Below are 25,745 nucleotides of genomic sequence, written 5' to 3'. Positions count from 1 at the left end.
CTCTTCAGGTCTTGCCACAACATCTCAATGGTTAAGGTCTGGACTCTGACCTAGCCGTTCCAAATCACAAATTTTCTTGTTTTCAAAACAATTCTGTTGCTGATTTACTCTTCTGTTTCAGATCATTGTCTAGATGCATCATCCAGCTTCTATTATGCTTCAGTGATGGACTGCTACCCTGATATTCTCCTGTAAAATGTCTTGAAAGAGTTTTGAATTTATCATTTCCTCAATGGTTGCAAACTGTCGAAGCACTGAGGTAGCAAAGCAGCCCCAAATCATGATGCTCAATTCACCATGCTTCACTGTTAGGATGAGGATGTGCAGTGCCCTTGTCCCTCCAAACATAGCAGTGTGCATTTTTGCCAAAAGGTTCAATTTTTGTCTCATCTTTCCACAGAACACTGCCCCAGAAGCATTGTGGAACATCCAAATGGTCTTTTACAAACTTGAGTCTGCAGCAATGTTTTTTGGGAGAGCAGTGGTTTCCTTCCATGAACGCCATTCTTGTTCACTGTTTTCTTGTAGTGGACAACGAATGGAGACTTTAGCAAGCTCTAAAGAATTCTGCAGGTCTTTTGCTGTTACCCTTGGGTTCTTTTTCACCTCCTTCAGCATTGCACGTTGTGCTCTTGGTGTGATCTTTGTAGGATTCCTTCTCCTAGGGAGAGTAGCAACAGTACTGAATTTCCTCTATTTGTAGACAATTTCACTTACTATAGACTGATGAACACTCAGAAACACATTAGAAATGCTTTTGTAGACTTTTCTGGCTTCAATCATCTCTACAATTCTTCTTCTAAGGTCCTCTGAAAGTTGTTTTAATCAAGGCATAGTGCGCATAAACAGATCTTTCCTGAGAAGAGCAGGCTTTGTCTGTAACCTGACCTCGTGTGTCATGTTCTATAGGGCAGGACACCTCTACAACCCTCACCTCCAATCTCATCTCATTGACTGGAACACCTGACTCCAAATAGCTTTTGTGGAAGGCATTACCCCAAACGTTCACATACTTTTTGAACCTAGACAGTGAATGTTTAAATGGTGTACTCAGTGTTGGCAAGAAGAACTACAATTGTTTTTGTATTATTAGTTCAAGCAGATTGTGTTGGTCTATTATATGAGATCAGATCACATTTTATGTGAAATCCATGCAGAAAAACAGGTAATTGAAAAGGGTTCACAAACTTTTTCTTGCAGATGTATAATGAATACATTTTCAGTTTTGCAACAAATATGGATAGAGGATGTATTGACACTTCTCTAGCTTTTAGCTGGATCCAAGTTTCAATTTTAACCGATGTTTCTATGATAAACTCCGCCATCTTCATCAGGAATAATACCTAGGCATATCTAGTCCAGAGATACATATGCTCAACTCCCATTGTCCAATCAGATTTCCATTGTTCCACCTTGTTTAAAATCGCATTCCACTTTTTATTTAGAATGAGACTTTCGTCTCTGTTGAAATTCTTATTCTCTAGTTAAATTTCAATGGCTTCCTTCACCAGGCGGTCCAAAAGGTCACTGGTGCGGAACAGTAGTTTTGTTCCGTCAAATTCAATCCTGTGGTCACTGCATATACAATGTCCTGTACCACCAATTTCTCCAGCTAACCCAACCAGATACACCTCCTCTACTCCTTGAAGTGGGTTTTCACCATGTGCCCTGTCTGGCCGATATACGCTACTCTGCATTCACAGGGAATCTTGTAAGTGCCAACCATCTTGAGTCCCAGGTTATCTTTGACCAGCATAAGCTGGGATTTGAGCTTCTTAACAGGTTTGTGGAACGTATTTATCTGATATTTCTTCAGGATCCTGGCGATCCTTCCAGAAACCATGGAAATATAGGGAGGTTGGGCGGTAGTGACAGGTTCCTCCTCATTAGGTTTCCTGGGTTTTCCATCGGCTTTTTAAGGGCCCGAGTGATTTCCTTTGCCTTCTCAGCCATTCAGTAGGAATACTGAGTGTAATCATCTTATTTCCTTGTGGAGACTCTCCAGATCTGAAATAGTTTTTGCATGGTTAATCTACAGGTATTTTGGAGGCATGATGGTGGCTGTTATTATTGAGGTATACAAGTCCATGTGAGTGATGACAGAGAACTACTGTTCCGCATCAGAGGCTTTTGGGACCATTTGGTGAAGGAAGCCATTGAAATAAGACTAGAGAATAAGAATTTCAACATAGATGAAGGTCTCGCTCTAATTAAGAACTGGAATACAATTTGAAACAAGGTGGGACTGTCATGGTTCCTTCTGGCAATCCCCCAGGTTCCACCAACTACACACACCTGCTTTCCATCAGAAAATGCAGGATAAAGACCCTGTGATCACAACAAGGAGCTGCCAGTTTGTTGGTCGACTCTGGTGTGAGTAACCTCGTTTCATGGTTCTTAGGACTGCCAGTTCTAAGTCTAGCATCATTCCTGGATACCGATTCCACGCTCGCTATGTCAATAATGCCTCCCGACTCTGCCTCCGTGCCTGTGTTCTGCACTTGGGTTCGTCCACCGCCACGCTTGTGTAACAGAACGAACTGGTCATAATGAACCCAGCGGCCATGGATTCCGTACAACAGGCCCTCACCAGTCAGGGCTACCTACTGGGTGCCCACGACCAACTACTTAGGGAGGTCATGGAAAACCTTTGGATGCTGCCCATAAATGTACGGAAGGTCAGTGAGCAGGTGGACCGAGTTTCCACTTTCCTTTCTCCGTCCCCTCCGAGAATCCTGACTACCCAAACCGCACTGCTCGGGATGGCGTCGCCCCTGGGATCAGCAACACAGTCCCCTCGAGGGTCATACGTCCCTGAGCCCGAACCCTATGCTGGGGACCTAGGGAGCTGCCAGGCCTTCCTGTTACAATGCTCTCTGGTCTTTGAGCTACAGCCACGTACCTACACTTCAGATAAATCCAAGATTGCGGACATCATGGGGCTGTTACGAGGGGAAGCCTTGGCTTGAGTAACCGCGATATGGGATAACCGACCAGAGGTTTGTTCCTCCTTCCCCTCCTTTGTTGCTGAAATGAGGAAAGTCTTCAAACAACCCAGGATGAACTGGCAGCAAGGGACTCTCTGATCTCGCTAGTCACTAGGTTAGATAATCGACTTCAAGAGTGGCTGAGAGAAAGAACCAGTCGCCCCGCTCCTCGGAGAAGCCCACGGTCCACCTTATCAGTGCCAGCCAGCCTCCCTTCCCCAGCTGCTCCAAGTGTAGCTCCTGCTCCGACCGTCCCCACCACCCGGGGGGAGGAACCGATGCAGCTGGGACGGAACCGGCTCTTCCTGGCCGAACGACTTCAGAGGTGGAGAGCTGGGGATTGATTCTATTATGGCCAGCCAGGACATTTCCGGGATACCTGCCCTCAGTGGCCAAAAGGGTGGGCTCACCAGTGTAAAAGGGGGCCCTGGTGAGCCGGACAATACTCCCTTCAGCCCCCCAGACTCGGATACAGATCCCGGCTACCGTGAATTACCAACGACAGTCTCCGTCCCTATCCGCTTTGGTGGATTCCGGTGCCCAGGGAAATCTGCTGGACGAAGACATAGCTTCCCAGGCCGGAATACTTCGCGAGCCGCTAACTACACCCCTGGAGGCCCTAGATGGAAAACTGCTGGCTCGGGTGACCCACTGTATGTCACCCCTGACCTTGATCCTATCTGGCACCATCGGGAGGAGGTACGATTCAGTTTCATTCATTCACCACTAGCCCTGGTAGTTCTAGGGTATCCATGGCCGACCCAACACAATCCCCACATCGACTGGTCTACCAGGAGGACAGCCAAATTGAGCCAGTCTTGCGACACCAACTGTCTGCAGTCAGCCCCATCTCCCAAGGAAGCTACCGTGACCTCGCCTGTCCCAGAACCCCTCGATTTGTCCCGAGTCCCCACAGAATACCATGACCTGGGACCGGTATTCAGTAAACAATGCACCACCCATATGATTGTGCCATCGACCTTCTCCTCAGGGCCTCGCTACCCACCAGTCACCTTTTTAACCTATCCCGACTGGAGTGAGAGGCTATGGAGAAGTACATCAGCGAGTCCCTTGTGGCGGGCATTATCAGACCTTCATTTTCCTGGTAGGCGCCAGTTTTTTTTTGTAGAAAAGAAGGACGGGTCGCTTCATCCTTGTATTGATTACAGAGGCATAAACAGTATAACAGTTAAGAATAAGTACCCTCTACCCTCATTACTTCAGCTTTTGAACCACTGCATGGAACCACCATTTTCTCAAAACCAGACCTTCGTAACGCCTACCCTCTAGTCAGGGTGAGGGAGGAGGACGAGTGGAAGACGGCCTTTAATACACCTCTGAGCCACTTCGAATATTTGATCATGCCGTTTGGCCTCACCAATGCTCCTGTTGTCTTTCAAGCCCTCATTAATGACATACTGAGGGACTTTATTAATCGCTTCGTATTTGCTTACCTTGATGATATCCTGATATTTTCTAGCACCCCCCCAAGAACACGTTCACCACGTCCGTCAAGTCCTCCAGAGAACTGGAGAAAACCAATTATTTGTGAAGGCAGAAAAATGGGAGTTCAACGTTCCTTTGGTCAGCTTCCTGGTTTATATCATCGAGAGCAGGCAGGTGAGGGCAGTGGAAGAATGGCCTAGGCCCACGACCCGCAAACAAATTCAACCATTCCTGGGGTTTGCAAACTTCTACTGCCAATTTATCAGAGACTACAGTTGAGTGGCGGCCCCCTTACCCGGCTTACCTCACCTACTACCCCCTTCTGTTGGGACTCTGAACTGACTTGGTATTCACCGACCTGAAGAGGCATTTGACCACCACTTCCATCCTGGTCCATCTGGACCCAGCCTGTCAATTCATTGTCGAGGTGGACACCTCTGACTCCGGGATAGGAGCAGTCCTGTCCCAAAGATCAAGTTTGGATGAAAAGCTTCACCCCTGCACCTTCTATTCTTGATGACTGTCCCCCGCCGAGCGGAATTACGACGTGGAGAATTGGGAACTCCTGGTGGTCAAACTAACATTAGACGAATGGAGGCACTGGCTGGAGGGGGCAGAACAACCATTTGTGGTATGGACTGATCATAAAAACCTGGGGTATATTCAGACCACCAAACGTTTGAAATCCCACCAGGCCCGTTGGGCGTTATTTTTTGGATGGTTCAAGTTTTCCCTCACATACTGTCGAGGGTCCAAGAACGGGAAGCCGGACGCACTCTCCCACCAATACAACTCCAAGGAGAACACCTCCAGCCCAGGGACTGTCCTCCCACCATCCTGCGTGGTTGTCACCCTCACTTGGGAGATCAAGTCCAAAGTAAAAGAAGCCCAACGGGATGACCCGGACCCTGGCAATGGACCTGGCGATCGCCTGTACGTGCCCGTTTCTGTCAGGCCTCAGGTTCTCCAATGGGGGCACACATCTCGGTTCGCCTGCCACCCCGGGAGTGATCGGACTCTAGCGCTGCTGAAAAAACACTTTTGGTGGTTGTCCATGGAGGCGGATACCCGTTCCTATGTCTCTGCATGTTCCATCTGTGCCCGGGGAAAAGCCTCTCATCAGTCACCTGCCGGTTTATGTCGTCCTCTACCTGTCCCTGGTCATCCTTGGTCACACATCACCCTAGACCTCGACACTGGTCTATCCCCTTCATGTGGGAACACCACCGTACTCACCGTGGTAGGCCGGTTCTCCAAGGCACTGCACTTCGTAGCCCTCCCTTCCTCTCAAGAAACTGCAGATCTTCTCATCCGCCACATCTTCCGCCTTCACGGAATCCCCACAGACATCATCTCTGATCGAGGTCCCCAGTTTGTCTCACAGGTATAGAAGGCCTTCTATCAAGTCTTAGGTGCATTGGTCAGCCTGTCATCTGGCTTCCAACCCCAGGCGAACTGGCAGGTGGAACGGGTCAACCAAGACCTGGAGGTGGGCTACGTTGTGTAACAGCAAACAACCCGTCAACCTGGAGCGACCACCTCCCATGGGTTGAGTACGCCCACAACTCTCCGGTGAGCTCTGCCATTGGAAGGTCTCCATTCGAGTGTTCCCTGGGGTACCAACCCCCGATGTTCCCCACGCAAGAAGACGAGATTGCGGTACGGTCGGTTCAGGACCATATCGATCAGTGCCTTAAGGTTTGGGAGGAGACAGGCACGGCCCTACTCAGATCAGCAAAACACAATAAGGCAACGGCCGACCGACACTGGACTCCGACGCCTGAGTACCAACTAGGGCAGATGGTGTGGATTTTCTCCAAGGACATCCCACTCAAGAACGAGCATAGGAAACTCACCCCTCACTTCCTGGGACCATTCAAGGTCAAAAGTGTTATCAATCCTGCAGTGGTCCACCTAAAACTGCCAAGATCTATGCACATCCACCCGACTTTTCATGTTTCCCAGTTAAAGCCAGTCTCCATGAGCCCCTTGTGTCCCACGGCTGAGACTCCCCCACCTGCCCGTATCATTGACAACCATCCGGCATACACTGTCTGAAGACTACTGGATGTGCACCGTAGGGGCAGGGGTTTCCAATACCTGGTAGACTGAGAAGGGTACGGTCCAGAAGAGCATTCCTGGGTCCCCCGCTCCTTCATCCTAGACCCTTCCCTCATCTAGGATTTTCATTGGGACCATCCAGGCAGGATTGCCTGGAGGATAGCCTGGAGGCTCCCGTTGAGGGAGGAGTACTGTTATCCCTTCTGGCAATACCCCACCTTGCTATTTACCTCAGGAATTGGGCCTCAATCCCCTCATTTAGTTTCCAATCATTCCCAAGTTCCACTAACTACACACACCTGCTTTCCATCAGAAAATGCAGGATAAAGACCCTGTGATCATAACAAGGAGCTGCCAGTTTGTTGGTCGACTCCAGTGTGAGTAACCTCATTTCATGTCTCTTAGGACTGCGAGTTCTAAGTCCAGCATCGTTCCTGGATACTGACTCCACGCTTGCTACGTTAATAACGCCTCCCTACTCTGCCTCCACGTCCGTGTTCTGCACTTGGGTTCGTCCACCACCACGCTTGTGTAACAGGGACAGCAGAAACCTGATTGGATGAGGACTAACCAATCATAAGGGATGGATGACAGGAGTTGAGTATATATACCGCTGGACTGGATATGCCTAAGCATCATCCCTGATGAAGGTGGCAGAGTTTGTCATCGAAATGTTGGTTAAAACGACACTTGGACGCAGCTGGAAGCCTGAAAAGAGTTTGTGCATTATATATGCTGGGAAATTACCTTTTTCATGGATAGAGGATATTTGTCAAATATTTAATGTTTAAATGCTTCATTAATATGAAGATACCAAACTGTATTAGAGTGTTCCAACATTGACATGAGATTCAAAACCCCAATTAGTTGGCAGTAGAAACTGTAATGGAGACTCAAGGAACTGCAGATGTGGAGTCTAGAGAAAAGACCAATCTGCAGAAGGTACTCAGTGGGTTGTGCACCATCTACAGGAGAGAAATGAACAGATGATGTTTTCCATCAAGACCCTTCATTGGGACTGAAGACCAGAGGAGAGAGGCTGTAGAACAAGATGAGGTGAAGAAGTGGCTCGAATGAAACATAGACCCAGTTGAGAAGGAATGATACACAGACAGATTCAGCTGAGGAAGGGAATGATGGAAGTAGTGACAGAGGCTGGGAGGTGATAGTGGAAACACTAAGGGGCTGCAGATAATGGAATCAGATAAAAAAGGAAAAGGATGCACAGAACCAATGGTTTTATTTGCATTTGGCAAGATGTGGCACAACAGAAAACAATAATGTGGCCAGAAATAGGGATTCATAATACTGGTGGCTCCAATATCCCCATGGAAACCTGGAACATCTTGGCAATTTGTTAATCATACAAAAAAAAATGAATTCAATTATACAGATAATTTCATAACGTATGAACTTTGAGGTAGTACAGTACAAGGGAAAAGTAATAACAAAGCAGAACATAGTATTACTGTTACAGAGAAGGTGTAGTACAGGTAGACAATGAGGTCCAAGGGCCATGAGAGGGTAGGCCGTGGAGTCAAGAGATATATCTTTAATGTACAAGAAGTCCGTTCCAGTGTCATGTAACAATAGGACAGAAGCTGTCCTTGAGTCAGGTGGTATGTGTTTTCAAGCTTTAGTGATCTTCTGTCTGATAGGAGGGTGGAGAAGAGAGACTGTTGGGGTGGGGGGTGGTTGTGGCATTTAATTATGCTGGTTGTTTTTTCTGAGGCACCAAGAATCGTGAGCAGTCCATGGGGGGGGGGGGGTGTTCTCATGATGGACTGAGCTCTGCTCATGACTCTCTGAGATTCCTTCCAGTCTTAGGCAGACCAGTTGCCAAACCAGCTGTGATAACATTTGATTTCTTCTTTACAGTACAGCTTTCTTAGCAGATTTTCTTAAAAGTCATATGTATACAGTCAGCACAAATAATTCAGTTATTGACCAAAGTAATTATCATATCTCATCTACTAATTTCTTTCAATATATTTTATCGCCCAACACCTCCTTGCAAGTAAACAGCAGTAAACACCACAGATTTCCAGTTTGCTTTCCACTCTAGATTCTGTGAACTTTGGAGATACCTTTGGCAGAAAATCCTTGCACAACAGACCAAAGCTTTTGGTTTATTGCCAATTTTGACCCTGCACTTCAAGTTACATTTCTAAAATTTTCTGCCTTCTGCCCTTTAATTGTCTTCCAGCTTTTCTTTGGAGCTGCATAAGAGTTTAAGTAACAGACGCAGAGGGCTGGCAAACAGGCATCAGTTTGGGTGGATTCCCTGATTGTTACCATGTCTACAGTTTCTTGATGTCAACGTAACACATAAGCATACTACATTGATGATGGAATCACCAACTTTAAATATTTAAAATAATAAAAAAACTGAAAAGGCATTTGAAGTTGTCCTGGAATATCACAAGTTCAACACATCCTCATCCCCATCTGTCACCTCTGCTCGCTCACTCTGCCATATCCACTAACTATATTCCTTCATTCTCTGCAAACCACTTCAACCCTAGGGAAATATAAGTCTCCTGCCTGAGCCAACAAATGTGAGGCAACACATACAAAATACAAAATGCTGGAGGAGCTCAGCAGGTCAGGCAGCATCTATGGAAAGGAATAAACAGTTGACGTTTTGGGCCAAAACCCTTCATCAGGACTATCAGAGACTGAAATGTCAACTGTTCATTCCTCTGCAATTGGTGCTGCCTGACCCACTGAGTTTCTCCAGTATTTTATGTGTGTTGCACTGGATCTCTTGAATCTGCAGAATATCTTGTGTTTAAAATATGAGTCAAGTAAGGGAAGAATTGGGATATATAAATTTTATTATAAAATCAACAACTTTTTACAAAATAAGTTTATTATCAAAATACATACATGTATCTGTATACAGCCCTGAGATACATTTCCATGAGGACATTCACAATAAAAAACACTGAACACGATAGAATCAATGAATCAAAGACTGCACCCAACAGGGCAGACCAAAACAATCAATGCTCCAACAAATTGTGCAAATACAAAAAGAAAAATTTAAATAATAGAAATAATAATAATAAGAAATAAATAGGCAATAAATGTCGAGAACATGAGATGAAAAATCTTTGAAAGTGAGTCCATAGGTTGTGGAAATATTTCAGTGATGGGACAAGCGAAGTTGAGTAAAGATATGTCTGATTCAAGAGCCTGATAGATGAGGGATAATAAATTTTCCTGAACCTGATGGAGTGGATCTTGAGGCTACTCAATCATCTTCCTGATGGCAGCAGTGAGGAGAGAGCATGGCCTGGATGGTGGGTTCCTTGATAGTGGGTGCTACTTTCCTGCTATGGCACTTTGTGTAGATGTGCTCAGTGGTGGGAAGGGCTTTACCTGTGATTGACTGCACCCTATCTACTACTTTTTGTAGGCATTTCCATTCAAGGACATGGGTGCTTCCATACCAGGGCATGATACAACCAGTCAATAAATCTCCACTGCACATCTACAGAAGTTTGTCAAAGTTTTAGATGACATGCCAAATCTTCATAAACGTCTAAGAAAGTAGAGGTGCTGCTGTGCTTTCTTTGTAATGGCGCTTATGTGCTGGACCCAGGATAAATCACCTGAAACGCTAACTCTGAGGAATTTAAAGTTGCTAACTCTCTCCACCTCAGATTCCCTGATGAGGATTGGTTTCCTCCTCCTAAAGTCAATAATCTTGCCCTTGGTCTTGTTGACATTGAGTGAGAGGTCATACGTGGATTTCTTGTATTTTCCTTTGTTTCCAGACACAAATGCTATTGCTGTGGTCCTCATCAGGTTGTAGATCTCATGGTTTATCATGGGCTTCTGGTTGGGGAAGAGTCTGAAGGATTTTGTTGGAAGACACTCATCTTTAACACATCTTTAAAACTTGAGTACTTAATCCACTGATAGTTTGGAAACCCACATCTAGGCATTTGGCAAATCTTTTTTTTTGCTTGTGATGAACATATACTGTACAACTAGGCTGTTGGCCATACATATTGATATAAAATGGTATAAATCTCACAACTGATCTTTCATCAAACATAAACGATGGAACCCACCTGGAATACCAAGGGCCTCTTGAACCTTAAGCATTTGCTAGAAATGTGATATTTTGAGCTGTATACCATTTTATATAAAATGTCCCCTTCACTGCAGTTCCTCAGGTTAAACAAGAAAGCATGTTAAGTTGGTGGTATCACATACACAAGTAGTGACTTGTATAGTGCTGCTTTAAAGTACATTTTAACGCACTTTGAAGTGTCCAGATTTGTACAGCATTATTCCTTAGTCCTTCATTATAACCTGCAAAATTGTGCATAAGTACTGATAATTTAGTTGGTTTATTGGAAACAAAAGTTGAGTTCATTTGTTTCTGTTCAATGTAGTTATTAGATCTATACAGCATAAATTATAACAATAATTCAAATTGCAGTAGTTTCCTAATTTACATAAAGAATTCTAATTGTGATAGATTACTTCACAATAACTCTCTTATTTTTTTAACTAGTCTCAATGGTAATGGGCATACCTACAGTAAAGAGAGAATCGCAGACTTACCTCACGGACACGTTGAACTCCCTTATCTATGAGCTCTCTCCTGACGAAAAGAGAGATTGTGTAATTGTTGTTCTCATTGCAGAGGTTGGTTACTTTTTCAATGTTATCTTAACAAGTATATTAACCTAAGTTTGATTTTCAAATGAGGTTATAAGCTATTATTTATTCATGGCAACTAAAAATTGTTCCTAATCTGTTCTTAGAGTTATGTTACTCTTTTGGCATAGTCATTGGTCATGTAGTATGAACAAACTTCTGTGGCTTGAAAATAGGATCAAATAATGAAGGGGTAACCTGTTGAACTGCAGTTTATTAGCTAACCAATTAGGTATTCAAACTCAAATCAAACATTTCCAAGAAAGATGCATTAATTAAGCCAAATACCACAAAAGTTGCTGTTCATGTGCAATTTGTTTTCAAAATAATTTTTCTAAATGTGTTTGAGCTAGCAGTAATTTGTCAATCATTTGATGGCCTTTGTTATTTGACCTCAATTTTAGAAACACAAATCTTACATGAAGGAGACAGTGCTGGTGCTTGTAATACTTATAACTGTTGGGACACTCTTCATTTCCTGACCCAATGGTTCCGATATTGTGGCCTGCAATGATGTTCAACACTTACTTCAAAGAGAGAAGCCCACAAAGGTTAAGTGATCTCAATGACATGATTTGTCCAGTTTCTAAAATCACAAGCTGTCAATCTTTAGCCATGAGAGATCTCTAAGTGTCAAGCAACGAAGATACCATCAATCAACCTGAGCAACCACTCACTCGCACTGGAAAATTATCAACAAACTAGTCTAAAAGGAGCTGTAAAGTTTTGATTTTTTAACCCACTTTTAGAAATTTTGAAGAATGCAATATAAATGCTGCCTTGCAGAGGTAAGACTAAAGTAGAAGTTGAAATACTTAGAAAAAGAATCATCTTCATAGCCTTCTGGATCTAGACCTAGCCTCTGAACCTATGTGGTTTACAAAGTAACTGATTCCGAAAGGCAACTCATGAGAAGGAAAGACCTGTCCCATTGTGCTCAACACCCCGGGCATTGTGAACTACGGCATTTGCCAGAAATGTCATATTTTGAGCTGCATGCCATTTTATATCAAAGTCCCCTTCACTGTAATTCCTCAGGTCAAACAATAAAGCACGTTAAATTGAAGTTAGCATACACACAAGCAGTGACCTCCTGTGTAGTGCTGCTTTAAAGTATGTTTTAATGCACTTTGGAGTTTTCAAATTTGTACAGTATATTTAGTCCTTCCTTATAACCTGCAAAATAACTTCCAAAGTGCATTGAACTGTACAACAGTTGGCCTTCAAACAAACCTTTGCCAGGTCTGTGATCCAAACAATTAATATGCTTATTACCTAGGCAACATGTGGCAATCATTCAAATGTTGGTTTGATAGTCACCAAGCCGACTTTGAATAGATGCAGTAGATAAGCGTTGCACCATTTCCTCCAGTATTTGAAAAAAGATAGCTCTAACATAATTAGCTCGCTGAACACACAGCATCTTTTGTTATATCTTGCCCTGAAGAGATGGCACTTACAATTATATCAGTCTTGAATCTCTTACTGAGCTTTTGAGTCTCAACTTCCCCATCACGTGTGTCATGGTAGCGTAGCAGTTAGTGCAACAATATTACAGCTCAGGATGTCCAAGTTTGGAGTTCAATTTCAGCACTGTCTGTAAGGAGTTTGTACGTTCTCCCCGTGAGAGCATGGGTTTTTCTCCCAGTGCTCTAGTTCCTCCTGCAGTCTAAAGACGTACCAGTTAGTGGGTTAATTGGTCATTGTAAATTGTCCTGTGATTAGGCTAGTGTTCAGTAGATGAGCTGCTGGGTGATTGCAGCTCATTGGGCCAGAAAGGCCGGTTCCACATTGTTCCTCTAAAGAATAAATAAATGCAAATTAATGGGGTTTTAATTTTTATATTTTTTATTTTTGGTTTAGTTTGAGGGTATTCATTTGGCTGTTATTAATCTTTGGCATGATGAGTTTTTTTCCAGCTTTTAAAAGCCACACTCAAAGATGCATTAACATTTATAAAGTGCAATAAATAAATTGGTAATAATAACAATTCATGTAATTTCAAAATCACAGCGAAATTATGATTAACCATTGTCTACTGCTTAAACAATTATGCAGGCCAGTGCTTCACACAAAATTGTGATTATCTAGTAGTCCATATGCATCTTTTGAAAACAACCAGTGTCATTCTTAAATCAAAATAATTGAATGAAAATATAAATTTTGCTTGACTGAAATTATCTGGAAAAAAGACAAGAATTTTAAAAATAACTCATCAACTTTCCTTGTTATCAGTTAAGACCAAATATTTTGAGCCAAGATGCCTTCTTAGCATTGCCCAGGAATTCTACTACAGCCTAATGGATGCTGCAAATGATCTTAGTAGCCAGGTACCAATCAACTGTCCCCTTTCCCTCCCATTCCCTCAGATGCAATGCTTCTCAAAACACAAATTGTGGGCAGAATATAACAAATATTTTGCTTGGTCCTCCTTTTAGAATCAGTGTTGGCACACATCAAACTGGATCTGTGCTCTGGCCAAAAGGAGAAGTACAATCAAGACAGTAGAGACCTTACTTTTGGTGGGGTAGGAAGAGATTGTGAGATTATAGTACTGATATTATGATAATAATGAGACATCTTAGAAATAGAAAGTATGATACATGAAGAATCTCTAGTTGCTGCACATCAGAAATGTGCCTCATTGCTTTGGATGGTAATCTGGCAAAGCGGTGATGCCAGCTTTTATTAATTTCATTTCTTTTTCATTTACCTAAAACAAGAAATGAAAGCCAGATTCATTCTATTTTGTGTGTGCATCTAAATTATGAGTCAAACAACAAAGTCCACACCATAATTATTCTTTCTTAAGCAAATATCTTCCTGTCCAGGATTACCTCACCTGTGCGCAGTAAGTCAAATGCAAAGTCAAACATCTCTTATTGAGCCTGCTATAGTTCCAGGAAGTGGAATTTTTGAATCATCTACTGGGTTGCAACATTCATATACGTATCAATACAACTATAAACTATAACACAACTATAATTTATAAACTATAAATAAGTACTCCTGTACTTTGACTTTTTAATGTGTGCCTAGCTGGAACTTTTGTCATGCTGACCTAACTATATTGTCAACTTACTTCTGCAGTGAGATGATAAGGAATGCACTACACTGATCTGATAGGCCGGTTACTTTCCTTTTAGCCTTGAGACCTGGGATCTATCCATATGTAGATTGATGGCTGTAGTATCCCTGTATAGAATAACCTTGACAAGTTCCGCACAAACCTACAAGTGCAAAACTGCCCAGACAGGTAAACAACATTGTGGAAGGATGCACTTTTTAAGAGTCAGGAAGAAGATTAAATTGTTTGGAATTGGTATGTAAACTTATTCTGCAAATCTAATTCTACGGTGATGTTGGCACTTGCATAGAATGTGGATGACGGAAGTTGCATGGTGATGTACAGTGGGACTTTGCCTGCATTCACTGCTCTGTATTTTACCCAGTGAGTGGCCATCCTAATCCGGCACAACCAGAGTACCAAATGCTGTCCAATAGTCATTAAAATTAGGATGAAAAGCATGTTGTAAAATACCTACTGTTAAATATATTTTTCTCTTTTTATTGTATAGGTGAACGAAAGTTATGTAAATGGGCTAGCAGAAAATTTACAAAATATGTAAGTATTATGTAAAGTATTAATAATAAAACACCATAGTCCCTTGAGAATAAAATATAAATTAAACTTCTCTGGATGAGCATGAATTTTACTAAGGCAGAGTAAAGGCCAGGAAGAGAGGGAAATCTCCAGCATTCTGAGGCACATCCTAACAACCATCTCACAGTATTGTGTGTGGAGATCTTGAAAGCATGTCACATTCATCTTCCTTATTACAGTAAAAGTGTGACCCCAAAGGGTCAAGAAAGATGGACGGGGCAGAATCTAGGGAATATACCAATTAAAAATCAGCCAAGTTTGCACAAGGTAAAGAAACAGTTTTAAATGTGAGGTGATTTTCATCAGTGTGTTTTTGGTAAGAAGTTATGGCATGGGGATAATCACCAGTAAAGAAATTTAATGAGGAAATCAGAAATCATGGTCTCATTGACAATAAATGTTTATTTAAAGATTTGGCACCAATGGTGAAGAGCCTTGCCCACCACAACTTTGTTGTAGAAATAAACTTAATTTAGTTTTCTTTCTCTGTTACCTGAGGGAAAGAGTTGCCCCTGATCTAAAAGTTGGTGCAGCAACATGCACTAAAATATGTAGTTTAATTTTAAGCTATTATTGAAGCTATTTAACTTTTAGCTATTTGGCATTTTTACTTTTGCATCCTAATGAACATAAACCATTTTGTTAATTATTCCTATTTCAATTTCATGGATTCTGCTAAATATTTTGTTAATATTTTGTAAATTCATGAAGAATTTACTATTTTAAGATGTTATGATACAGCACACTTTGTTTGAAACCAATGGTTGAAATTGCTCTGTGGGATGTTATAAATTTATTAGTGTGATTGTTAAAGAATTCTTGTAGTGATGAAATTAATCTTATTAACTACACAAACTAATAATAGTATCACATTTCTACAAATAGTATATTGATTATTTCATACTATACAATTTTAGCCTTTGAGAGTTTGAAAATAAATCAATAGGGCAGGTTTTGCACATGGATTTCTCCACAGAAGTCCCAAAGACCATGTTGACATTGGCTTATATGAGCCATAGCATCTCAACTACATTGCCCACGCTGCCGTGTGCCCTGGAACTACACCAGTGGACTCCCATTAGAAACCACAGCACAGTACAAACTTCCATAGACCACCCTATGGAAATCTGCCTGCTCAACTTTGGCCAGGCTAAGCTGGTAGCAGTAGGACAGTCTCACTGAAACCAAGGCAAATAACAATTGGCACTAGAAGGCAACCTTTTTTATTCCAGTTATTTTAAATGGAGATGATTTTTGCATATGTGCTTAATTTGCAATAAGTGCATTTTTATATGCTTTTTTTTGGGATATTTCAAGGCTCAAAGACACTTGTTAATGTTTAATTTCAGTGATAGCTTTGGCAGCTGTTGAGTCCAGTGGCAGTGTCTCACTGGCTGTCAAAGCCATTCCAACCATGCAGCAAGTCACTTGTGCCAAGAAGGCCCTGGGCTGCATCTTTCTGTGCTGGGCCCTGTATTGTGCTGTGGGCTTGTGACCACACAAGAAGAAACAGCCTGGTTCAAATACTGGAGACCAGCAATCTCCAGGTCAGCAGATTTGTTCTATTTTAATAAGTTCTATCCCCATATGGAAGAATAAGTAATATTGTCTTTGAGATGTGTGTTGTGAAAGTTGGTAATTCTGGATTTATTGATCTGCTACTAAAAGGTACTCTAAAGAAATACAGTCAGGACTTCTGGAGATCATTTCCCCTTCGGCAAATTTTTATCCAAACCTCTTAAATCTGAAGGAAACTTTTGGAGATTCACAAACTAGAGTAAGGTAAGTCATTCGTTAATTTAGATGGTGGTTTACCCATCTGTTTTCTAATACAGTAATAAGGAATTCTACGTGTGACTAGGTTCAGAGTTGCCAAGAATTCCTTGAGATAGGAAGCCTGCCTTACAATTTTCACTGTGAGCAGTACTACATTTTATTAATAGGGTGTGAGATAGTTTTGTTCATGATGGAGAGCAGACTTTATACAATTTATTTCTATAACACATAATATTTGTCCACAGCACTCTGCTAAGCTTTGCATTATGCTGAGATTTCAATCCCAGCATTGTGTTGATGTATTTGGAGACATTATGTAGTGAAGAGTGTTATAGGATCCTGTATTGCTGGCTGTGTCAGTGCCCAGTGTCGATCATCACCGTCCCAATCCTGGTAATAGCCAGAATAAACAGATAAGGATGTCAATTAACAAACCAGAGAACTGAGCTCAAGACCAATGACCTCATTTAACCTTGCAATAAATGAATGCACATTTGGCAGCAGAAAGGAGATCCTACCAGTAATATTTAAAGAAATTATTGGCTACTTTCAAGTTAGTTAGTTACTCTTAGGCCGTATTCATTGGAATTTAGAAGACTGTGGGGTGACCTAATTGAAACCTATCAAATGGTGAAAGGCCTTGATAGAGTGGATGTGGAGGGGATGTTTCCAATGGTGAGAGTGTCTAACACCAGAGGACACAGCCTCAGAATAGAGGGGCATCCTTTTAGAACAGAGATGAGGAGGGATTTCTTTAGCCAGAGGGTGGTGAATCTGTGGAATTTGTTACCACAGGCAGCTGTACAGGCCAAGTCCTTTGATACATTAAAGGAAGAGTTGATAGATTCTTGATTGGTCCGGGCATGAAGTAATACAGGGGGAAGGCAGGAAATTGGGTCTGAGACGAAAAATTGATCAGCCATGATGAAATGGTGGAGTAGACTCGATGGGCCAAATGGCCTAATTCTGCTCCTATGTCTTATGGTCTTTTAGTTGTTAATTATTTAAGTGTTTGGTGTTTTCTTCAATTTTTTATGATTGGTGATGTCAACAGTGAGTCGTGTGAGGTCATGATGATTGAAGTGAGAAAGATTATTCCAGAATATGAACGCAGTCATCCAACTCCAGATCTCTTATACAATCAGGAAAGTGTAGGTGACAGTCTGCAGGTGGCCACAGGGCCAACTGTGGATCTGACACACCAACCAGAGAGTTGACTACTGAAAGACAAAGTGTATCTACAAAGATGGCTCTTGAATCTGGTGCATAATCCACAGATGAAGGAAGCTTTTTGCCACATGAAACACGATAGAATAATTATAGGCAAGGTTCAAGGGTTCATTTATTATCAAAGCATACAACTCTGAAATTCTTCTTTACCAGATAGCCATGAGACCAAGAAAGAAAAGAATGGCAGCCCAATCATCAACTCCCAAATCCCCCCTCCCCACACAACAAACAAACAAAATCAGAACAGGCACATTGACCCCTCAATCCTCCTCCCCCACACACAAAAAAAGAAAAAGATCAGGCGAAAACCACAGAATATAAAAAACTCTAAGACTCAAAAAGTCTATAGTCCAGGTCCATATCCAAAACGCAAAAAACCTGGGTAACATTCTCCAGGCACAGAGGCAGGCCTTTCCCTCTCTGGTAGCAGAGCAAACCCCATCGATCAAAAGGCAGTCTCCTCTCTCCGGCAGCACAGTGATCTCACGGGATCAAAAGGCAGTCTCCCCTCTCTGACAGCAGAGCGATCCCACGGGATCAAAAGGCAGTCTCCCCTCTCTGGCAGCAGAGCGATCCCACCAGCGATCAAAAGGCAGTCTCCCCTCTCTGGCAGCAGAGCGATCCCACCAGCGATCAAAAGGCAGTCTCCCCTCTCTGGTAGCAGAGCGATCCCACGGGATCAAAAGGCAGTCTCCCTTCTCTGGTAGCAGAGCGATCCCACGGGATCAAAAGGCAGTCTCCCCTCTCTGGCAGCAGAGCGATCCCACGTGATCAAAAGGCAGTCTCCCCTCGCTGGCAGCAGAGTGATCCCACGGGATCAAAAGGCAGTCTCCCCTCTCTGTAGCAGAGTGATCCCACGGGATCAAAAGGCAGTCTCCCCTCTCTGGCAGCAGAGCGATCCCACGGAATCAAAAGGCAGTCTCCCCTCGCTGGCAGCAGAGCAATCCCACGGGATCAAAAGGCAGTCTCCCCTCGCTGGCAGCAGAGTGATCCCACGGGATCAAAAGGCAGTCTCCCCTCTCTGTAGCAGAGTGATCCCACGGGATCAAAAGGCAGTCTCCCCTCTCTGACAGCAGAGCGATCCCACGGGATCAAAAGGCAGTCTCCCCTCTCTGTAGCAGAGTGATCCCACGGGATCAAAAGGCAGTCTCCCCTCTCTGGCAGCAGAGTGATCCCACCAGCGATCAAAAGGCAGTCTCCCCTCTCTGAAAGCAGAGCGATCCCCCCAGTGATCAAAAGGCAGTCTCCCCTCTCTGGCAGCAGAGCGATCCCACCAGCAATCAAAAGGCAGTCTCCCCTCTCTGGCAACAGAGTGATCCCACGGGATCAAAAGGCAGTCTCCCCTCTCTGGTTTCAGAGTGATCCCACGGGATCAAAAGGCAGTCTCCCCTCTCTGGCAGCAGAGCGATCCCACCAGTGATCAAAAGGCAGTCTCCCCTCTCTGGCAGCAGAGCGATCCCACGGGATCAAAAGGCAGTCTCCCCTCTCTGGCAGCAGAGCGATCCCACGGGATCAAAAGGCAGTCTCCCCTCTCTGGCAGCAGAGCGATCCCACGGGATCAAAAGGCAGTCTCCCCTCTCTGGCAGCAGAGCGATCCCACGGGATCAAAAGGCAGTCTCCCCTCTCTAGTAGCAGAGCGATCCCACGGGATCAAAAGGCAGTCTCCCCTCTCTGGTAGCAGAGCGATCTCACCGGCGATCAGAAGGCAGTCTCCCCTCTCTGGTAGCAGAGCGATCCCACCAGCGATCAAAAGGCAGTCTCCCCTCTCTGGCAGCAGAGCGATCCCACGGGATCAAAAGGCAGTCTCCCCTCTCTGGCAGCAGAGCAATCCCACGGGATCAAAAGGCAGTCTCCCCTCTCTGGCAGCAGAGCAATCCCACGGGATCAAAAGGCAGTCTCCCCTCTCTGGCAGCAGAGCGATCCCACGGGATCAAAAGGCAGTCTCCCCTCTCTGGCAGCAGAGCGATCCCACGGGATTAAAAGGCAGTCTCCCCTATCTGGCAGCAGAGCGATCCCACGGGATCAAAAGGCAGTCTCCCCTCTCTGACAGCAGAGCGATCCCACCAGTGATCAAAAGGCAGTCTCCCCTCTCTGGTAGCAGAGCGATCCCACCAGCGATCAAAAGGCAGTCTCCCCTCTCCTGCAGCAGAGCGATCCCACCAGTGATCAAAAGGCAGTCACCCCTCTCCTGCAGCAGAGCGATCCCACCAGTGATCCAAAGACAGTCTCCCCTCTCTGGTAGCAGAGCGATCCCACCAGCGATCAAAAGGCAGTCTCCCCTCTCTGGCAGCAGAGCGATCCCACGGGATCAAAAGGCAGTCTCCCCTCTCTAGTAGCAGAGCGATCCCACGGGATCAAAAGGCAGTCTCCCCTCTCTGGTAGCAGAGCGATCTCACCGGCGATCAGAAGGCAGTCTCCCCTCTCTGGTAGCAGAGCAATCCCACCAGCGATCAAAAGGCAGTCTCCCCTCTCTGGCAGCAGAGCGATCCCACGGGATCAAAAGGCAGTCTCCCCTCTCTGGCAGCAGAGCAATCCCACGGGATCAAAAGTCAGTCTCCCCTCTCTGGCAGCAGAGCAATCCCACGGGATCAAAAGGCAGTCTCCCCTCTCTGGCAGCAGAGCGATCCCACCAGTGATCAAAAGGCAGTCTCCCCTCTCTGGTAGCAGAGCGATCCCACCAGCGATCAAAAGGCAGTCTCCCCTCTCCTGCAGCAGAGCGATCCCACCAGTGATCAAAAGGCAGTCACCCCTCTCCTGCAGCAGAGCGATCCCACCAGTGATCCAAAGACAGTCTCCCCTCTCTGGTAGCAGAGCGATCCCACCAGCGATCAAAAGGCAGTCTCCCCTCTCTGGCAGCAGAGCGATCCCACGGGATCAAAAGGCAGTCTCCCCTCTCTGGTAGCAGAGCGATCCCACCAGCGATCAAAAGGCAGTCTCCCCTCTCTGGTAGCAGAGCGATCCCACCAGCAATCAAAAGGCAGTCTCCCCTCTCTGGCAGCAGAGCGATCCCACCAGCGATCAAAAGGCAGTCTCCCCTCTCTGACAGCAGAGCGATCCCACGGGATCAAAAGGCAGTCTCCCCTCTCTGGCAGCAGAGCGATCCCACGGGATCAAAAGGCAGTCTCCCCTCTCTGGCAGCAGAGCGATCCCACGGGATCAAAAGGCAGTCTCTCCTCTCTGGCAGCAGAGTGATCCCACGGGATCAAAAGGCAGTCTCCCCTCTCTGGCAGCAGAGCGATCCCACGGGATCAAAAGGCAGTCTCCCCTCTCTGGTAGCAGAGCGATCCCACGGGATCAAAAGGCAGTCTCCCCTCTCTGGTAGCAGAGCGATCTCACCGGCGATCAAAAGACAGTCTTCCCTCTCTGGCAGCAGAGCGATCCCACGGGATCAAAAGGCAGTCTCCCCTCTCTGGTAGCAGAGCGATCCCACGGGATCAAAAGGCAGTCTCCCCTCTCTGGCAGCAGAGCAATCCCACGGGATCAAAAGGCAGTCTCCCCTCTCTGGCAGCAGAGCGATCCCACGGGATCAAAAGGCAGTCTCCCCTCTCTGGCAGCAGAGCGATCCCACGGGATCAAAAGGCAGTCTCCCCTCTCTGGCAGCAGAGCGATCCCACCAGTGATCAAAAGGCAGTCTCCCCTCTCTGGCAGCAGAGCGATCCCACGGGATCAAAAGGCAGTCTCCCCTCTCTGGTAGCAGAGCGATCTCACCGGCGATCAAAAGGCAGTCTCCCCTCTCTGACAGCAGAGCGATCCCACGGGATCAAAAGGCAGTCTCCCCTCTCTGGCAGCAGAGCGATCCCACGGGATCAAAAGGCAGGCAGCCACTGCTCTCCTTCCACATTCCCTCAATATTTCTATCGCCCTCGTTGCTTTAATCAGTGAACAATGGAAGCTATATTGAAGGAAATGGAGTCAAACGTCGACTCTCGCCCCATCCTGCAGTCTCTTTGTCACGAGGTTTGCGCACGCTGCCTCTGCCTTCCGGAATCTTCTCAGAGACTGCAGAGCACTGGAACACCCAAATGATCTCCAAACTGCAAATCACAGACTCCAACAGTTCCAGAATCACATACAAGATGAGAAAAAATGTAAATGACATAAAAGAAGTGAAATATATGGTTTCATGATCTATCCAGATGATGTCGACCAAAGGAGCGTTGTACGCAGGTGCCACTGTGACTGGAAGGCATGAGGAAACTCTACAAAACAGTCATAAAAATTCTCTTTCATGGGAAATCTGTTGAGACAGGTACTACTTGCTGTTCCCCAATGATATCTATCTTGTCTCTGCAAGAAAGGGATGTGCACAAGTGAGGCCTGTAGCTGCTGTGTCGGAACAGCTGATAGTGCGCTAAAGGTGTGAGCTATCGATGAGAGGATGGAATTCAACTCAGAAAGATGCAAAGAGATGCAACTTAGGAAGTTAAGCCAAACCGCAAGGTAGGCAGTGAATCGCAGGGCCATGGGGAGTGGTGTTAAACAGAGACATTTTGGGGCTGTTGAATTGGGGTGTAGAATTGTTATCTTTCTTGCAGTTTAACTTTCCTCTGGTTGCTTGTATTTTTAGATAATCACGTGCATGCATGTAATTGTTCAGTGAATTTTCCAGTAACTATGGTACAGTTGCTTCTATATTTTCCTAGAAGCATTTTAGTTTTCAGCAGCAGATGTCACGCCACTTGAATCTGGCTATTTCTTTGGTTAATTGATACCACTGGATTTTTGTTATCTCTAGCCTGAGCATGACTTTTTTTCCCCTTTTTTTTCTTTGTTCACTTGGCTCTTCTTTCTTTTCGTTTCCTCTCTTGTAACATTTAATAACACACAATATAGGTTACGCCCCATTTTGACATCTAACGAACCACAGAAGCATCAGAATCCAACAGGGTACAAGTGTGTTGTTCTCTGAAGGTGGCAACACCTGGTGGTGAAGGTGTTTGGCAAGTTGCCCTCACTGTTCGGGAGTCAGGTTATAGTTGCACGATGCATTTTATGTCTGCATTCTACAGCCGCTGTTAAACAAAAGAAAATCCTCACACAGAAGCCAGTGATAATAAATCTGACTGTGATTATGATCCTGAATGTTGGTTGGACTACACTTGCAGTCCTTGTGTGCAGCTCTGGTTGGAAGGATGTGATTAAGCTAGAGAGGAGGGCAGAGAAATTTCACAAGGAATATTCCCCTGGGAATCAAAGATTACTTTAAAGTTCAAAATCCAAAGTTCAAAGTAAGTGTTATTATCAAAGTACATGTATGTCACCGTATACAACCCTGAGATTCATTTTCTTGTGGGCATACTCAATAAATCTCTGGAATAATAACCAGAGTGCAGAAGACAGCAAACTGGACAAATACAAAAGAAGAAACAATAATAATAAATATCGAGAACATGAGATGAAGAGACCTTAAAAATGAGTCCATGGATTGTGGGAACATTTCAATGATGGGGCAAGTGAAGCTGAATGAAGTTGTCCACTTTTGTTCAAGAATGTGATGGTTGAGAGGTAGTAACTGTTCCAGAACCTAGTGGTGTGAGCCCTGAGGCTGCTGTACCTTCTTCCTGATGGCAGCAGTGAGAAGAAAGCACGTCCTGGGTGGTAGGGGTCCCTGATGATGGATGCTGCTTTCCTGCAACAGTATTTCATGTAGACGTGCTCAACCACGGGCAGGGCTTTACCCGTAATGGACTGGGCCATATTCACTACTTTTTGTAGGCTTTTTCATTCAAGTGCTTTGATATTTTCATTCCGGGCTGTGATGCAGCCGGTCAATATACTCTCCACTACATATCTCTAGAAGTTTTTCAAAGTTTTAGATGTCACGTTGAATCTCCGCAAACTCCTAAGCAAGTAGAGGCTCTCCTGTACTTTCTTCATAATTGCACTTATGTGCTGGGCTAGGCCAGGTCTTCTGAAGAAATAACACTTCAGAGTTTAAAGTTGATATCCCTCTCCACCTCTGATCCTCCAATGAGGACTGGCTCATGGTCCTCTGGTTTTCTTCTCCTGAAGTCCATAATCGGTTCATTGGTCTTGCTGACATTGAGTGAGAGGTTATTGTTGTGACACCACTCAGCCAGATTTTCAATCTCCCTCCTATATGCTGATTCATCACCACAGTGATTCAGCATACACCACGGAATCATCAGCAAACTTGAATAGACATTTATGAAATTAGGAGGAGCATAGTTAGAGTAGTTTGTCACAGTCTTTTTCTCAAGGTGGAAGAGTCTAAAGTTAGTGACCATTGGTTTAAGGGAAAGTTTTAAAAGAGATCTGAGAGGAAGGATTTTCACACAGACGGTGGGAAATAAAAAGAATGAGCTGCCAAAGGTGGTGGAGGAGGCAAATATGATTACAATACTTAACAAGCATTTGGACAGATGCATAGATAGGAAAGACATAGGGGAATATAGGCAAAAAGGAAGGAAATGAGATTAGATTATATAGGCATCTGGGGCATGTTGGATGAATTAGACTTCTCATGTGCTGTATAACTCCATGAATTTATGATGAAAAGGTATAAACTTCTGAAGCTGCAATTACATGATGCGGGTCCTAATCACCAGAGCTTGTTGCTAAGTGAGTCATTGGGAAATGATACAAGAGCAGTTGTTGAGACTAGTGGTGGTAAATGTCATTTGAAGATCAACGTGCTGATATTGATCTCCCTTGTGAGGTTATTAAACCTCTTAGCACCGTTTTGTGGCACAGTTATCCAACATTATCTGGCTCCTGTAGGCTGATACTACCTTTCCCCATTTCTAATTCCTCTATTGAGACATCCAATCCTGCATCAGAAGGTCTTCGATGCCATTTTCTCCCATACTGTGCTATTGTTAGGTCTTCTTCCATCTCAGAATGCTTTTGTGTATAAATCTGAACATCCACTAGCTCCATAATGCACCTATTTAGTCTAAAGTGGTTCAGGCTAGTTTTAGTTGGTGCTGGCCAATCACAATATTGGCCCAACTACTTGCTGACATAGCTGAGGTTTACTGTACATCCACAAAGCAGTTCTGTAGCTGACCTGCAAAACAAATCAGTCAAGGAAGCTTAATGGTTTTATATATATATATTCAACTCTCAAGAGTTTCTACAATGCAGCTCTTCAAACTGCAGGTGAAATGCATCACTGAATTTCACTTCAGTATTATGCCTGTTCGTTGTTAACTGGAAGAGTTCAGTAATGCCCCAAGTGCTCTTGCATGAGATCCCTCCTAAAACTCACATGGAGAGGAATGAGCGACAGCAGAATTGAGTAGAAGTTGTTGACTACCTGAGACACATTCTGCCAATGCACATGGAGTTATGGATCAGCATCAGTCACAAGAATGCCCTTGAGATTTTAAATGAAAAATTATTTCCCAAACAAAGCAATAGCATATTGGATGTTCTTGCTCATATTTGTCAATAGTGATGTCAGATATGACTTGGCATAGACTGACTCAGCTCGTGCGTGCTGTCCACGTGTAAGGGTGAAGCCTGTGTCATCAGGGACAACTGTTTTATTTTCAGAGAGGAAGATGTCGGTTATTAATAACTGAAAACACCTGTGTCACTTAATTAATCCATTACTAATATCAAATGCTATTCAACACAAGGCAAAGCAGCTGGGGTTCAATTAGCTCCTAACAGATTATAAACAGTTTGCAATAAAAATAAATAAAATAATATTTAGGCACTTAAAACAACAAAGCATCACCCTTCAAAAAGTCTCATTTTACACTTCATAGCACATTTGAGGAAATTACGAGGCTGTGTTGCAGTACACTTCTGATACAACATACATGCCTTCGACAAAATTGATCACCACAATGCTTTTGAAATTGAACATATACTTAATGAATGTTTGCCACGCTGTGATGCTTTTAAATTAAACTTAGATATTTTATCAAATGCAA

General features: G+C 44.2%; 1 protein-coding gene across 4 annotated transcripts in view; it reads left to right on the top strand.

The window, feature by feature from the left end:
- LOC140726403 (alpha-1,3-mannosyl-glycoprotein 4-beta-N-acetylglucosaminyltransferase B-like) overlaps positions 1-25,745 on the top strand; it is a 203,860-nt gene that overhangs the window by 95,416 nt on the left and 82,699 nt on the right. For all 4 annotated transcript variants that reach the window (XM_073042738.1, XM_073042737.1, XM_073042739.1 and 1 more), the window contains exons 4-6: positions 11,026-11,159; positions 14,750-14,796; positions 16,504-16,617. In XM_073042738.1, coding sequence (XP_072898839.1) covers positions 11,026-11,159; positions 14,750-14,796; positions 16,504-16,617 — 295 coding nt within the window. The remainder of the gene's footprint in view (positions 1-11,025; positions 11,160-14,749; positions 14,797-16,503; positions 16,618-25,745) is intronic.

The sequence above is a fragment of the Hemitrygon akajei genome, chromosome 4, assembly GCF_048418815.1.
Source record: "Hemitrygon akajei chromosome 4, sHemAka1.3, whole genome shotgun sequence".
NCBI classification, from domain to species: Eukaryota; Metazoa; Chordata; class Chondrichthyes; order Myliobatiformes; family Dasyatidae; genus Hemitrygon; species Hemitrygon akajei.
The sequence above is the reverse complement of the archived record's forward strand: the minus strand, read 5'-3'. Positions and strand labels throughout refer to the sequence as shown.